The sequence below is a fragment of the Manacus vitellinus genome, unplaced genomic scaffold (assembly GCF_001715985.3).
Source record: "Manacus vitellinus isolate BGI_N305 unplaced genomic scaffold, ASM171598v3 scaffold_44_pilon, whole genome shotgun sequence".
Lineage (NCBI taxonomy): Eukaryota > Metazoa > Chordata > Aves > Passeriformes > Pipridae > Manacus > Manacus vitellinus.
Genome location: NW_021940565.1, coordinates 3,555,312 through 3,569,020, shown reverse-complemented (window position 1 = coordinate 3,569,020; position 13,709 = coordinate 3,555,312). Strand labels below are relative to the sequence as shown.

General features: G+C 47.0%; 1 protein-coding gene across 3 annotated transcripts in view; it reads right to left on the bottom strand.

The window, feature by feature from the left end:
* Nucleotides 1-13,709, bottom strand: part of PACS2 (phosphofurin acidic cluster sorting protein 2) — a 50,427-nt gene that overhangs the window by 11,350 nt on the left and 25,368 nt on the right. For all 3 annotated transcript variants that reach the window (XM_018079027.2, XM_018079025.2, XM_018079026.2), the window contains 4 exons: nt 11,957-12,065; nt 4,832-4,874; nt 1,473-1,515; nt 143-278 (listed from right to left, as the gene is read on the bottom strand). In XM_018079027.2, coding sequence (XP_017934516.2) covers nt 143-278; nt 1,473-1,515; nt 4,832-4,874; nt 11,957-12,065 — 331 coding nt within the window. The remainder of the gene's footprint in view (nt 1-142; nt 279-1,472; nt 1,516-4,831; nt 4,875-11,956; nt 12,066-13,709) is intronic.

The window sequence follows — 13,709 nt, the reverse complement described above, 5'->3', positions numbered from 1 at the left end:
GAGGTGAAGGGGAAAGGTGACAGCTTTGAGTGTTTGCTAAGGATGAAGAAAGAGCTATGGGTTTCCCTTTAGAGGAGCTCTCTCTTATGCATATGCCAGATAAGCAGCCAAGGGGGCTGTGAGGAGACAAAACATGGTTTACCTTGAGGACGAGAAGCTGCCTGTAACAGATGGTGAGGAAGGGGGTGTGGGGGAGGCTTCTTTCACAGCAGGAGATACAGAAGGTGGGGTAGAAGAAAGGACACTGGAGCTTGAGGGAGCTGCATCATCAGAGTCACCTTAAAAAAAGGAAGTCAAACTGTTTGTCTGGGTTTGTCTCACAGCCCAGCACATACACACCAGGATAGCTCAGTCTCCTTGCCCACACTGCTGCTGCACAGGTTTTGCTCACACTCAATCCAGAGATCAGCCAGCCCACCAGTTTTGATGGCCTCCACACTTCAACCACCAGGTTTCCATGTTTGGGTACAAGGCAGGCACAGACATTCACACTCCTCCGGGATCCTCATGTGGCATCTGCTCTCCTAGGGTTTGCTCCCAGCTGATTTTAAGCCTCCTGCACAGTCAGAGCCCAGCTCACTGATCTCTGATGGGGAATCTCCCCCTGCAACCACTGCAGGGCAGCAGCACTTTTAGAATGCAGTACCTCTGGGCTGATCACAGGGACCTCCCCATTCCATCTGCTTCCACCCTCCACAACCAAGGCATCATTCCCTCCATGTCAGCCCTTCAGAATGGAGGGATCACTGTGGCCACAAGGAGTGACTCACAGAAGGGCTGCCTCCATGCACAAACCTATGTGTAACACAGGCCACAAGAATCTGGGTTTAATAGTGAAGCAATACAAGAAACAATCCCAACAGATGACAAAAAAAATAATCCTGACTAGTAGTGTGTATGAAGGAGGAAAAAATAAGTTCACGTTGACAAAATAGCACTACCTCATATCCATGTGTGTAAACAGGCAGTATGGTGTAAATCACCTTGCATTCCCCATTAAAAAATAAAAGGGTCCAAATTTTGCCCATCCTAAAGTTCCCAGTGTAAGGCACATGTCTGAGATTGATTTTATTAGGCAATTGAGCCCAGTGTAGGGAGACAGGCGTGAACTTCTGATGGCCTGCTTCCACATTTTGGAGTAGGAACCACAGCAGTGAATCCACCCCACTGAGAACACGTGAGAAAAATGGGTGCTTGCACAAATGTGAGTGGAGCTTCCCTGGATGAGAGTGTGGGAATTTCATCTGGCCTGAAGCTCCTCGTAAAGTAACAAGAAAAATGGCCTCTCTCAACTGAGAGGGCTCTCATTCTGCAGACAAGCCACAGAGTCAAAGCAGTGGAACTGGGAGCCAATAAAATCCAATTCCACCTCAAAGCACTCCAAGACATCAGCAATGGACAAGTTTGTTCAGCCTGTGAAGTCAGACTCCTACCACCTGTAGGACACAGAAGGCACACAGGATACTTGTTACCTGATGTTGCAGAAGATTGTTCCACTATTCCAACCTTCACCACCTAAAGGGGGCAAAACAGAAGAGCTCTATGAAACAGGAGTCCCTTGAACTTCAGAAACCCACAACCCCAAACCTAAGCTCATCCCTGCAGTCCCCTTGGCACTGTCCCTGCAGTCAGAGTAGTTGAAGTAAGTGGAAAAGGTGGAGTCTTCTAAGAGCTGGGCAGGTTCCAGCAGCATCCAGCCAAGCAGTATGAGCTCACAGCCCATCCCTGACCTATACAAGGGACAGCAGAGACCCTATGGAGCTGTTACAGACCTGACAGCTCTGAACAGTTCACCATCAGCCCCAAGCTATGGCAACTACAGTGCCTGTGACACCTGTGGGAGTGGGTCAGGGAGGAGAAAGGGACATAAATATCCCTTCAGCACTGCTAATTACATACACATTGCTTCCACCACCAAAGTGCAGCCACTTCCAGGGTGCAGCATAGCTGGGGTTTGTCAGGAAACCAAAGAAGCAGCAACGTACAGTTTCTGCTCAGAGTTTTCTATGCTCTAAGCAAGGGGAGTGTCAGGCAAAGAAGATAAAGCTCCTAGCAAAGCCTCTGGATGCAGACATGGACAAACTACCACACGGACTGGTCAGAACGATCCAAATCACACAGTAATAAGGGTACAAATGTGTGTGGCCAACCAACCACCAGCTAGTACATTAAGATTAATGATAAATGCCACTGGTGATAATTTGTGGAACAGAACATGCTACAAACAAGCTCCCAAGAACACAATACGCCTAGAAAGATAAAATGCCTCTTGGTGATACAAAAGCAAGGACCTTCTGTAGCGATAATCTGCTATGGTGCACAGGGATTCTTCCTCTTAACACAGCAGAGACCCTTTTTTAAGGTCTTTAAGAAACTTGTATCCAGGGTTAATGTCTACCCTGTGTAAATGTTGACAAATGGGAAAGAGCTGCAAAGGGAGTTCAAGTCAATAAAATCTGCTTTAGAATTAGAAACGATGCCATGCAATCTGTTTAGTTTGAAAATAGAAGGTCCTTAAGTTCAGACATGACCACGTTTGGACCACATCTCTAGGGAACATGTTTCTGTGCTATGGGACCAAAAAAAAAACAAAAAACTTTATTATAAGCAGAAAGCTTTGCAGAGTTTTGAGGGTGGGGAGAGGTATGCTGATCTTGGAGAGCTCTCAGGCTTTCTGGTGGATTCTCTGTTAGATCCAGTCTTGGAAAAGCCATCATGAACTCAGCAGTGTGTACTGAGCCTCCCTGAGGGGTCACTGGCTTGGGAGAAGGAGGCTGTAGCTCAGTTTGTCCAGTCTCCATCCAAAGGGCAACAAATCATGCTCTGGAATCCAGCAGTCATTTGTGCTGTATGTGTTAAACACCAAGAGGATGTTTCAGAGACTGTCACTGGCTGTGAGCAAGAGGAGTCAAGGCAGAAGATTTAGGAAAGACAAGCAACACAGGAAGCTGCCTACAGCCACCTTGATCTGCAAGCCAGACAGAAATCTCTTCTGGCCTTTTCCTCCTTGCTGGCTGACTGAAGATACTCGAGTTCAGACACACAGGAGGAACACAAACACGTTCCCTTCCCTCCATTCAGGGAGGCCCTTGAGACTGCTGCAGTTCCAACATGCTTCCATCCATGAATGTGTCAGCAGCCAGCCTCCCTTCCTTTCAGGAAGAGGCACATCCTGTTAACTCTCCTGGCAACTGGACCACGCAGACTCCACCACCTGACCCTGGCCCCTTGTGAGGCTCCACTCCCACCACTTCAGAGCCCAGTTGAGTAGCAAGGCACTGCCCTGCTCACTTCTGGGTTCCAAGCAGGCTGCAGCTGAGGGAAAGAGCCTTGGTGTTCATGTCCAGCCTCTGACTTTGTGAGACACCTGCAACTGGCCTTTCAGAGTCTCTTTACATGTGTTTCATGGGGAATTACTGTGTCAGGAACACCTCAGAAGCAAGAGCAAGCAGCATTGATTTGGCCCTCATCACCAGCTGACATAGGAAGTCAGTCTGTGCTTTCAAGGCAAGTTTTTTGGGGGGTTGGCAGTGTTATATAAACAACAAAGTCATTCACCTTCCACCACTTTCAGACAATCACAGCCAGACTGGAAAAGCAGTGCTAATGTCAGGACAATGATCACTTTAGAGCAATTTGATAAACAACTCGAGCCCCATTTGCTTGCACGTAACACAGAACTAAATCAGTCCTAAAGAAAAGCTTTACAGAGCCATGCAGCTATCAGAGGAGTCTGGGAGCTTCCACGCCCTTCTGGGCTTTTCATGTTATTAGGAAAGGTGAAACAGCTGTTTTATAAAAACAGTTCTTCACTAGAAATTGCAGTTCATGGGAGGGACAAGATCAAGCAAAGCTCATCAGCAGGGAACAAATTGGGAAGATGTATCTTCTCGGGAATAATGCAAGGAGAGATTCTCACTCTGAGGAGACACATGAGTGAAAGCAGGGTCAGCCTGAGGGCAAGAGAGGCTAAGCTCTTTAAATGCCTTGGGATTTCGGATTAGCTCTGACGACAGGGACACAAACGGGAGTGCACACAAGTCAGCTAAACACAGAGCAGGCAGAGCAAGGCAGCCAGCATGCAAGAAAGAGAAGCTACAAGACAGCAGCAAAAACTGTGAAAAGGACATCCAACGACTGAAGAGCAGCCAGGGGATTCCTTTTTAGTTGCAGGTCAATGACTTTGTACCTAAAACTTAATGAACTGAAGAGCTTGATCAAATAAGGGGAGGGAAGCTAGAAAAGGCAAAGGACACAGTGCATGAAATACATGGACAGAAGAACAAACATGGCCCTGCCTAGATACTCTGCACTTGGCCACCTCTACCAGGAACACTTAAAGATAAGGACAGGAGGGAAAACTAGGGACTACTATCCCAAATACATGTTCACGTAATAAAATGCATTAAATAGCTCTGCCCCAGACTCAAGCTTAACAGAGGTATAAATTATCTCCCTGGTGGGATGTACTACCCACATCCCAGGAGTGGATGGGATATTAAGAGGACTGAAGAGTTTGTTCATGACAAGCACACGGAGGACTGACAGCAGAATAGCAAATTTGGTCAAATCAACCAGAGCAATCAGATTTCCAGGGACACGTCACTTTCACGTGGGAGAAGTAAAATACGCCCTGCAGTTTGTTGAGGGATCTTAGAAGGATATGCTTACATATCAGGCAGTTGCATCCAACCATCAGATTCTCATGCTGATGTTCTGCCTTAGAGCACCCAATGGCTTCTGTTCTACTCCAGAAACCAGGTAAGTTCGGGTTAACACTTATGGACTCGTTCTAGCTGACTTGAGACAGTGTAACTACAGCAACACTCACCCCGACGAAGGGAATGAACTTCTGCGAAGATTCTTCGTCAGGGCTAAAGGGAAAGAGAAAAGACTTGTTAGCAGCTTTGCTTCCACCCCGGTCACGATACTCACTTTATACGTTGCATTCCAGCATGCAGCAGGGACGGACAGTATGCAAGCGCCAGTCCAACGCTCCTCTCAAGGCCCCCTGCCAGCACGCCAAGAGTCCGCACGGGTGGGGAGGAGCACGCAGCCTACGGCATGTCCCTCGGGGAACAGTCTCTTCCTCCCTCCCTCACGCTTGACAGAGAAACATGCTTTGATGGCATGGCAGTCATCACAGACACACGACCTCCTACTGCAAGGAAATGGATCTTGTGCCACAACAACACGGAGAACTGTGCGTTACTTACTAGTCCCTGAAGGGCTCTGCACGCACGGCCTTCCCGCGTCCCACCTTTGGAGCCATGTGCCATACCTTGCACATCCCGGCACCGCTAAAGCAGTTAGCCTGCCACGGGGTTACAAGCCGTGACACGTGGTTATTGGTAAAGCACTGGCAAGGACGTGCTCACACACCCTCACGCACACACACGCGCGTCCCAGGCCACCGGGAGCTGGCAGTCCCTTCCACAGGCACACTGGAGAGGTCAGGCACCAGAGCACACCGGGCAGGTCAGGACACCAACTCGAGAACTGCAAACAGCTAAACCAAACCGAACAAGAGGCACACCATGTCCCAGAGACAACTGAAGACAATGCACACACTTGGAAAGCCCCTCCTGCTCTGGCCCTGCCCAGGATTCAGAAGCCAGAGGGTAGAGAAGAGCCAGCAACAAAGGTCACGGTCAAACCTAGAAGGAATTAGGGAAAGACTCAACAAACACAAGAGGAACAAGATCTAAGTGAGGAAGGCAGGCTGAAAGGGCCTGCAGAGCCACTGCTCCCTTCAAGGGCGACAGAGATTAAGATGGACCCACAGGATAAGGAGAGAACCACAGGAGCACATCCACATGTTCCGAGGAACTACAGCTCAGCAGCGGAAGTGACTGCACGGGCAAGACACTCATTTCTCAGTGACCAAGCACAGGAGACAGGCGGGAAGCAGACAAACACTGAGACTTCTCATGTTTCTCTTTCTGTGCATCCCTCTGCTCCCAGAAAAACCATCCAGAACTGAGCTTGTGGCAGCATGACTACTGCAGGAACACAGGTGTTTTTGTGCTGTTTCCAGCACAGATCAGAAATGCACCAAATGCACAAAGGTTGTCAACCACTGTGTGATTAGCACAGGCCGGACACTTTCCTCTAAGCCTCATGGAAAGAATGGCATAGAACTGCAGTGAATGTGACTCAGGCAGAGCTCCCTCCTGGTCCAAACCAGTGTAATTTTGCAAACAGCCTCTCACTTAGGCTCAGCTCTTCTTATCCATTCCTAGGGCAAACAGTAGGGCTTTACTCCCTTCCTACCTCACAGACCCAGGCACTACACCCCTTCATTCTTCCCCCAAACCACAGGACAAAGTGACCAAATCCCCGATTCTGTGTTGGAAGGTAGAAAGGTCACATCTTTGCAAACACAGCTGCAGGCCCCCAGCAAACACATCTCCTACAAACGTGATATTTCCACGTGATATTTTCATTTGCAAAGGGAAACAAGAAAACCACTGAGCTGTTGGGAGCAGCACAGAACAGAGGTTCAGTTTTTTTCTCATTCCTTGAGCTCCATGGGCTGAGAAGCAGGCAGAAAGCAAGTCCTGCTGACCAAGTGAGGGAAGCACAATAGTTGCCCAGTCATCTCTCAGCTACTAATGGCTTTACTCCAAGCTCTCAAAAAACAAACCATGCCCAATTCCAGCAGAAAACTCATTCTTGTTTCCCCTGGGAGCTCTGACTCCCACTGCAGAGAGCTCAGTGGAAATTCTGAAATAAATCATTGCTTCAGTCACCATTTATCACAGCTCACAATGATGCACAGGCTGTTCCTGAAGCAATCCAGCTGGATTTCAGCTCAGCTAGCCTAGTCCTGTCACATGTCCTCTTGGGAACTCTGGTCTTGCACGTGTACTTCTGAAAATGCAGCTTTTCAAAACAGTTGCTCTTCATGTGGATGAAAGGAAAGATGAGATGATCGTGCTTGTTCTCCACTTCCTCTTTCATGCTCTTTCACAATTCTTGTTCTTCAGGATCCCAAGATCCCAAAATATTAATCCAGAATCCTTTTGCCTTTGTAACAGCCTCTTCAACTCCTCCTACCACAGCCCTGCAATGAAAAATATCCCCTGTCCCTGGAAAAGGCAGCTCCCCCTTATTACCTTGGCTGCACAGATTCCCAGGCTCCAGAGGTTTAACCCCAGGCTTTACTTTTACCTACAGGGCTTCTGAAGGCCCTGGTGCCTCAGCTGTAATTTAAAGCCAGACCTGACCCTAGGTTGTGATTTCCAACAGCGTTATTGATATTTCACATCTCTAATTCTGGGGAAGAAAAACCCTCATACAACAAAAACCACAAACCAACGAATTCTAGAGGACAACAAAAACCAGAGAGGCTAGAAAGAAAATCTTTATCTGGATTTTGGAGCTGTCTAATTACTATTCTTGCTTGGGCAAAATTCATGCAACTGTAATCAGTGCCTCAAAGGTAACCTGTCCAGAAATGGACTTGCAGGCTCCCTCCCTACCCCAAGAAATTAATTCAGATTAAGACATGATATCCGGATTTATGTTTTAGGACTCTTAGAAAGGAGAAGCAGCTGTATCACCAGGAGTCAGCCACCTGACAAGCAGAAGGAATAATACCTTTCAGTGTACAAGCTAAGCTGCAAAGCACTTGGATATTACAGTAAGAGAGACTGAATTACCACTTAGAGTAGTTATGCCACTTATTAGCCTTTAATATTTAAGCAACCCAAAACAGATTCAAATGAAGCCAAACACCTGTGATTTCCTAGTAGGAGGGTCTCAGACACTACCTTTACTCCAGGCAAGTCCTGAAGCAGGGCAATAGGAAAGAGGGGACTTTTATCACCTCTGAGCCACTTCAGACCAGGCACTACCAAAAACTGTCCAAGGTTTATTTTTGGTATGAAGCATTATCACCAGGCAGCTGCAGCTGTCTGCTCGCCAACACTGTCCCAGTTCCACCAAGTCTCCAGTGGTCAAGCCAAAAAAGGGACAAAGCAACTCCAGGTCCTCAGGACACATCAGATGAGTCACCTCTCAACCTTCCCCAAAACCTCCCATACAACACTCTTGACGTTCCTACAGTGAGCTGGACATACTCAACAGGACACCCAGACTTTCTTGAGCCTTGATTCTCCTCTGCTGCACTGCTTGGCCAGGTCAGGGGCACAGTGAACTCCTGTTACGTTTCCACCAGCTGCCCAAGGAGGTTCCTGAAACAACCAGACAGATGACATGGGCTCTGCTGAGCCAGAGGAGAGACCCGGGCCATCTTCACCAGCTGCGTTCATGTCCAGTGACTGCTGCAGGGTGTGTTCGAGAAGCAGAACTCGGAGCAATGACCTGGACTCTGCAGAGCCTCCAAGACACACAGCAGGCAGAAAGTAGTGTTACCCCTGCTTCCTATTGCTCAGGAACCCTCCAACCCAAGGCAACTGTGCTCCAGGGAGCAAAAGCTGGGAAGTGCTCTACAGGACAGAGTGAAGAGCTTTTGGTAAACCAGGCAGGAAATGACCCAGCCTTTGTCCTGACAAGTGAACAATGCTTCCATTTCCAGTAGCCAAGCTGCTTCCCAGATTCATGCAAGGGCTATCCAGAAGCCACATGGCATGAGCTGTGCTGGGCACTGAATTACAGTGGGTGACACCAGCCCAGGTTGACAGAGCTGATCAGCAATCTAGCACTGGGAATGAGTGTCTGGTGAGCCTCAGATCTCAAATACCACAGTGTCTCTTTCAGGAAAACAATGCAGAGAGTTTATCGACATCAATGAGGCACCTCTCCTAGTGAGAAGCCCACCTCACCACCACGGTCTCAGCACCCCAGATGTTGCCTGGGCTGCACTGTTCCTTGACAATTCTGTAACCAGCACCCAGAGCTCACAGACAAAGTCAGTCACCCAGTGTAAGGCAGAGGAGCTGCAATGGCAATTCATTTCCTTCTTGAACCCCTTCCTCATTGCCAGCCCCCCTGATTTCAGGTAAGGCCAGCAAATGCTCCAAAAGAACAGGACAAAGCTTTGGCACCATTGCAGTCCATCACAGGCAGCACATGCGCCAACTTTTTGCCATGACAAAGAGAACACGGGGACGGGAAGGAGAGTGTAGGTAGGTCAAAATAGGGATAGCTGGCAGTAAAGTTATAAAGCAGCTCATCACATACAGCTACATCCTAAAGACTGGCTTGGCTTTCCTTGGACCACTAGGACTTGTTTAACAGAACAAATGCTAGGATTCTGGGAGATTTCTGTTGCAATGAATTTGTAGGTAGTGCTGCTGTTTCTGCATAGACCACTGCATTGAAAGCTGGACTTGGAGAAGCCATTCACCTCTGTCCTCAAGGGAGAGGGAGCTGCAGTAACTTTGTGAGCTGAGGACAAAATAAACAATGTCCAATTATCATATGATTGAAAGGATGGGACCCTGCAGAGCAAGGGGGTCTTGGAGGTAGCTCAGAGAGCACAACTCCACTGCTAGCGTACATCTGTCTTCTCTTTCTTAAGTCCCATTCATTTGGGATACCCTGCCAGTAAGAGACTAGTCCTCAATTGTTTTGATTACAGGGAGGAGATTTGCTGGTCTGCACTCAGACACTGCACAGCTGAACTCCACCCTGAGCCACTGAGTGCCACCTGCAGCACTCCAGTTCCAACAGACGGGAACTGAAAAGCCTTTTCTCAGTTCTGATCCTTTTGGGGCTACACAATATCCTCTGATAGCCAGGAAAAAGGCAAGAAAAAAACCCTACCTTCTCCATATTTTACTGCTCAAAGCTACTCTCTCAATAACTCCTTCGTTCCCATTCAATCTACATGCTGGGAACCCAAATGTGTGGTCCAAAGGCACAGCAGTCACTTTCAGTTATGCATTCTGCCAGCAGATGCCATAGTTTCAAAGCAGCGAGCAGAATTTAACCTAAAGCACAAACTGTGCATCCCAGATCCGCAGGAACTGTTAAACAAGGCACAAAAGACCAGTTCACTGGGAAAAGAGATAGGAGATGGGAGAGGGAACCTAAAAGGAACTGATACCTTAAGGTAAAATCAAAATGAAAGCTCTTTTTCCTTTTCAGGAAGCAACCAAAGAAAAAGATAAATGCGTTATTATACTTACAACAAAGTGATGCATTCATTTAGATAGTGCTAATGGAGACACAATTTCTGTGCTGTTTTTCACAATACCCTCCCTAAGCTGCTGCCAGTGAGAGAGACAGGCATATCTAAAGGAAGGCACACTGGGAGACAACTGCCCACGCTCCATGGGAGAGCCTGTTACTCTAACTCGCTCTGGTTTGCTCATGGGGTACTGACCTGAACGCAGAAGTTACTTTAAAGCGGGGACACAGAGACACTGAGAGACTGCCAGCTGTGCCAGTCTGACTACCAGTCTCAGCAATCTCTCTTCCCAGTAGCCTTCTGCAGGGTTTGAGCCTGACTTAAACCTATCGACAGCTTCAGGCATGGCACCAGAGCCCAAAGGATTTAAAATCCAAATGGACCAGACCAGCCTGCTAAAGCTGTCATGCACACTGCTGGGAGGACTAAGGGCATGTGTTGCTCAAGTACATTTCAGATGTTTTTCAACAAAGTACTGAGTTTATCTTTATGAGCACATTAGAAACTCAAAATGATTAAATATATGTTAACAACAAAAATGAATCTGCAACAGAATGGAGGAGGCAGTGGAAACCAGTGCAGAACCCAGCAACCCTGGAGTGCAGAGAAAGAACAAGGCTGCCCTGAGAAGGGGTTCACACTGCACTAGGGGTGTTTGATCTCCCTGCTGGTAACTAGGGTAAATCTTCACACCAAAAACAAAATGGAAAATTGAAGACAAGAGCTTCAAGTACCCTGTGGCTCTTCAAATTTAATTCTTATTATCACGTTAATTTTACAGAAGTTCACAAATACATGAAGAGACTGGACTAGTCTCTTTTACTGGACTAGTCAGTTCAGAAATATTTTCCCTAGGAAAATATGTAGAATGGGCAGAATTTTACTGAATCACTTCTGTGAAGTAATGTAAGAACAGACACAGGAATGGAAAAGCAATATACAATGAGAATTTCCAAAAAGAGGGAAAAAAGTTACTCTATCCACACTTTAAATCCCTCACAATTCTTACACAAAGGAGACACCAACGAGGGATGTTAATGGACCAAAAATGAAAAATCAAATAGAAGTGATTAACAGTTAACACCATCCATGCCTCATAGGAAATTGCTAGTCCCTAACTGAGAAAAATCACATGAGCTGAGTGTTTGTCCTACTCTTGGAAATTATTAGGATGTGAGTTGGAATCTATTATTCTGTCTGTCCCTTCATAACAATGCTTCTCTACCCTTCAGTGACAGTTACTCTTCTTCCTGGACCCTGGCCACATGAGGCTCTACACACTCCTGCTCTTGCTTTCAGACCCCAAACGTCCTTCCTGCAGGCTGCTTATCCCTTAAGAGAAGCTGAGGTAAAACCTGGTGAATGTCAGCCCTCCCCAGAAGGAGTCCTGGTAGCCTGCAACTGCCAATCAACAAGGATTTTGTCTCTCCTGCGAGAAGCTCTGTTATTTACACTCCAAAAAGAAAGGGTTTCAGTTCCATCAATGCTGATGTAAAAAGGTTAGATCTCATGGGAGATACTTTGAGGGGGAATGCTGAGGTCCAGTCTTACACACTAAGGTCTCTGTGGTTAAGAGATCTCTGGAACCTAAGCAGATATACTCTGTCTGTCCCCAATCCTCCTTAGTCCCCATTTTCCCAAACCTCTCATATCTTCAAGAAAATCACTGCACTTGAAGTAACCCCCCTGTTGTAGATTCACTAAGTGGGACACATCACTGGGTGCAGGCTACCATAAGGCTCCCAAGGGTTTTGCCATTTGGAGTGATCTTAAGACTGCTGGCACATGAGATGAGAAAAGCACTCTGTTTTCAACCAGCTGCTCACCCTGGGAGCCAGTATGACAGCAGTGACATACCTTTTCTGTTTGTATGTCAGCATGGCTTCAGCAATGGGCAACTGGTGTGCACAGTTTGCCCCTGCTATGTACTGGGTTATCCGGGAGACGACATCGGGCGCCTCTGGAACTGCAAGAGAACAAAGAAAAGCATTTAAGTGACTTTTCCAACCACCAGCCCCACTGTCCTCCCACCTGCTGATGGTGCCCTGCCACCTGCATTTGAACTGCATCTCCCCCAGGAAGCTCTGCTTACTCCAGAGCACAGTAAAGCTGTCCAACCAAAGGCAAACATCCTATGAGAGCATTAAGGTGAAAACACTGGGAAGGAACACTAAGTACATAAGTACAGACATCTGCACACAGCGTTACTGACTGAAGTGTCATGGGTATTTTATAGTGGTTAAAAGCTTTTCTTTGAAAACATGTACCTGCCCAGAGTCAGATTAAGGCTTTTTCCACACCTTGACTGCAGATATCTGCTGAAGAAAGTGCCTGGCCACCCCTCCCAGGTGAGCTGCTCTGCTCACACCAGCATTCAGTGACTTGAATTCCTAATGACCTCATGGCCTTGCTGAGTTCACTGAGAAGACTGAGAGACATGCAAGGATAGGGAAAGCACAAAGATCACATCTATGGCAGCAATGCTCCAGATAGGTGAGACTGTGCTTGATTCAAGTTGACAGGAAGACATTTCCTAAACACCTTCAATATTTCTTTGGTTTCCAGTGAAGAGCCTCAATGTGAGATCACAGGAATGCAAGTGACCTTCACTAGGCACTTCCATACCTTATAAATAGGCATTTTAACCCAACTCTTTGTATTTGAACAGTGAACTAATTAAGAGCTACAATTCTCTGCCAGATCTTCTTATGCCATCACAGGGTTTCTGTGCAGTTCCCACTGCACAGATGAAAACACAGAATGTACAAGATCTGCACTGAACAATAATGCAAAAATAAATAAGGGTTGCAGCATACAACCAGCATATGACATCTCACTAAGGAACACCTGTGGCTCTCTGGCTGGATTTGTACTGTATTATGAAGCATTCCTAACCTAGACACAAAAATCAAGTCTGTATTGACATTTGTCTGCATTTTCAAGTGCAGTAAGGAATTAAAAGAAACCAGTTCCATACACCTGTTCTTCTACAAGCTTAGGATTAAGGAAATGTGTAGACTCTCTTTCTAGTCCAGTCTCCTGCTCAAGCAGGACTAACTTCACTTCAGTACAGGGTGCCCAGGGCCTTGTCCAGCCACCTTCCCATCTGCTGAAGAAAGCAGATTTACCTGTGAAGAGGTCTCTCTCTCTTCCTCTCATGGCTAAAGGACTTCCAGGAGCATCCTGGGAGTCTCAGGCACTGCAATTCCAACAGGGAGAACCACACTGCAACCTCCCCACACTCACAGTGCTCCACAAACTCCTTCTAGTGAAATTTCCCTATGGGCTATGCTGCCGTGACAGCATCAAATCTCAAGCTTTCATGTAGCCCTAAATGCCAGATGCAAATCCCCCTCTCTCCTGTTTCTTTCCATTCTTGAAATCGATGAAAAAACCATAAGCATTAATATTTTAAGCAAATGAATACTTTAACATAGAGTAAGGCTTTAACCTGGCCTAGAACAGTCTCAGATCAGAACAGGAATTTGTTGATTTGACCTAGGGCAGCTCCCACTTGCTACCACACCGGTGAAGAACAAAATTCTTTAACAAGAAAGGTCCTGCCAGCAGACTTCAGAACATTCTCACACACAACTAAGAAAAATTAATC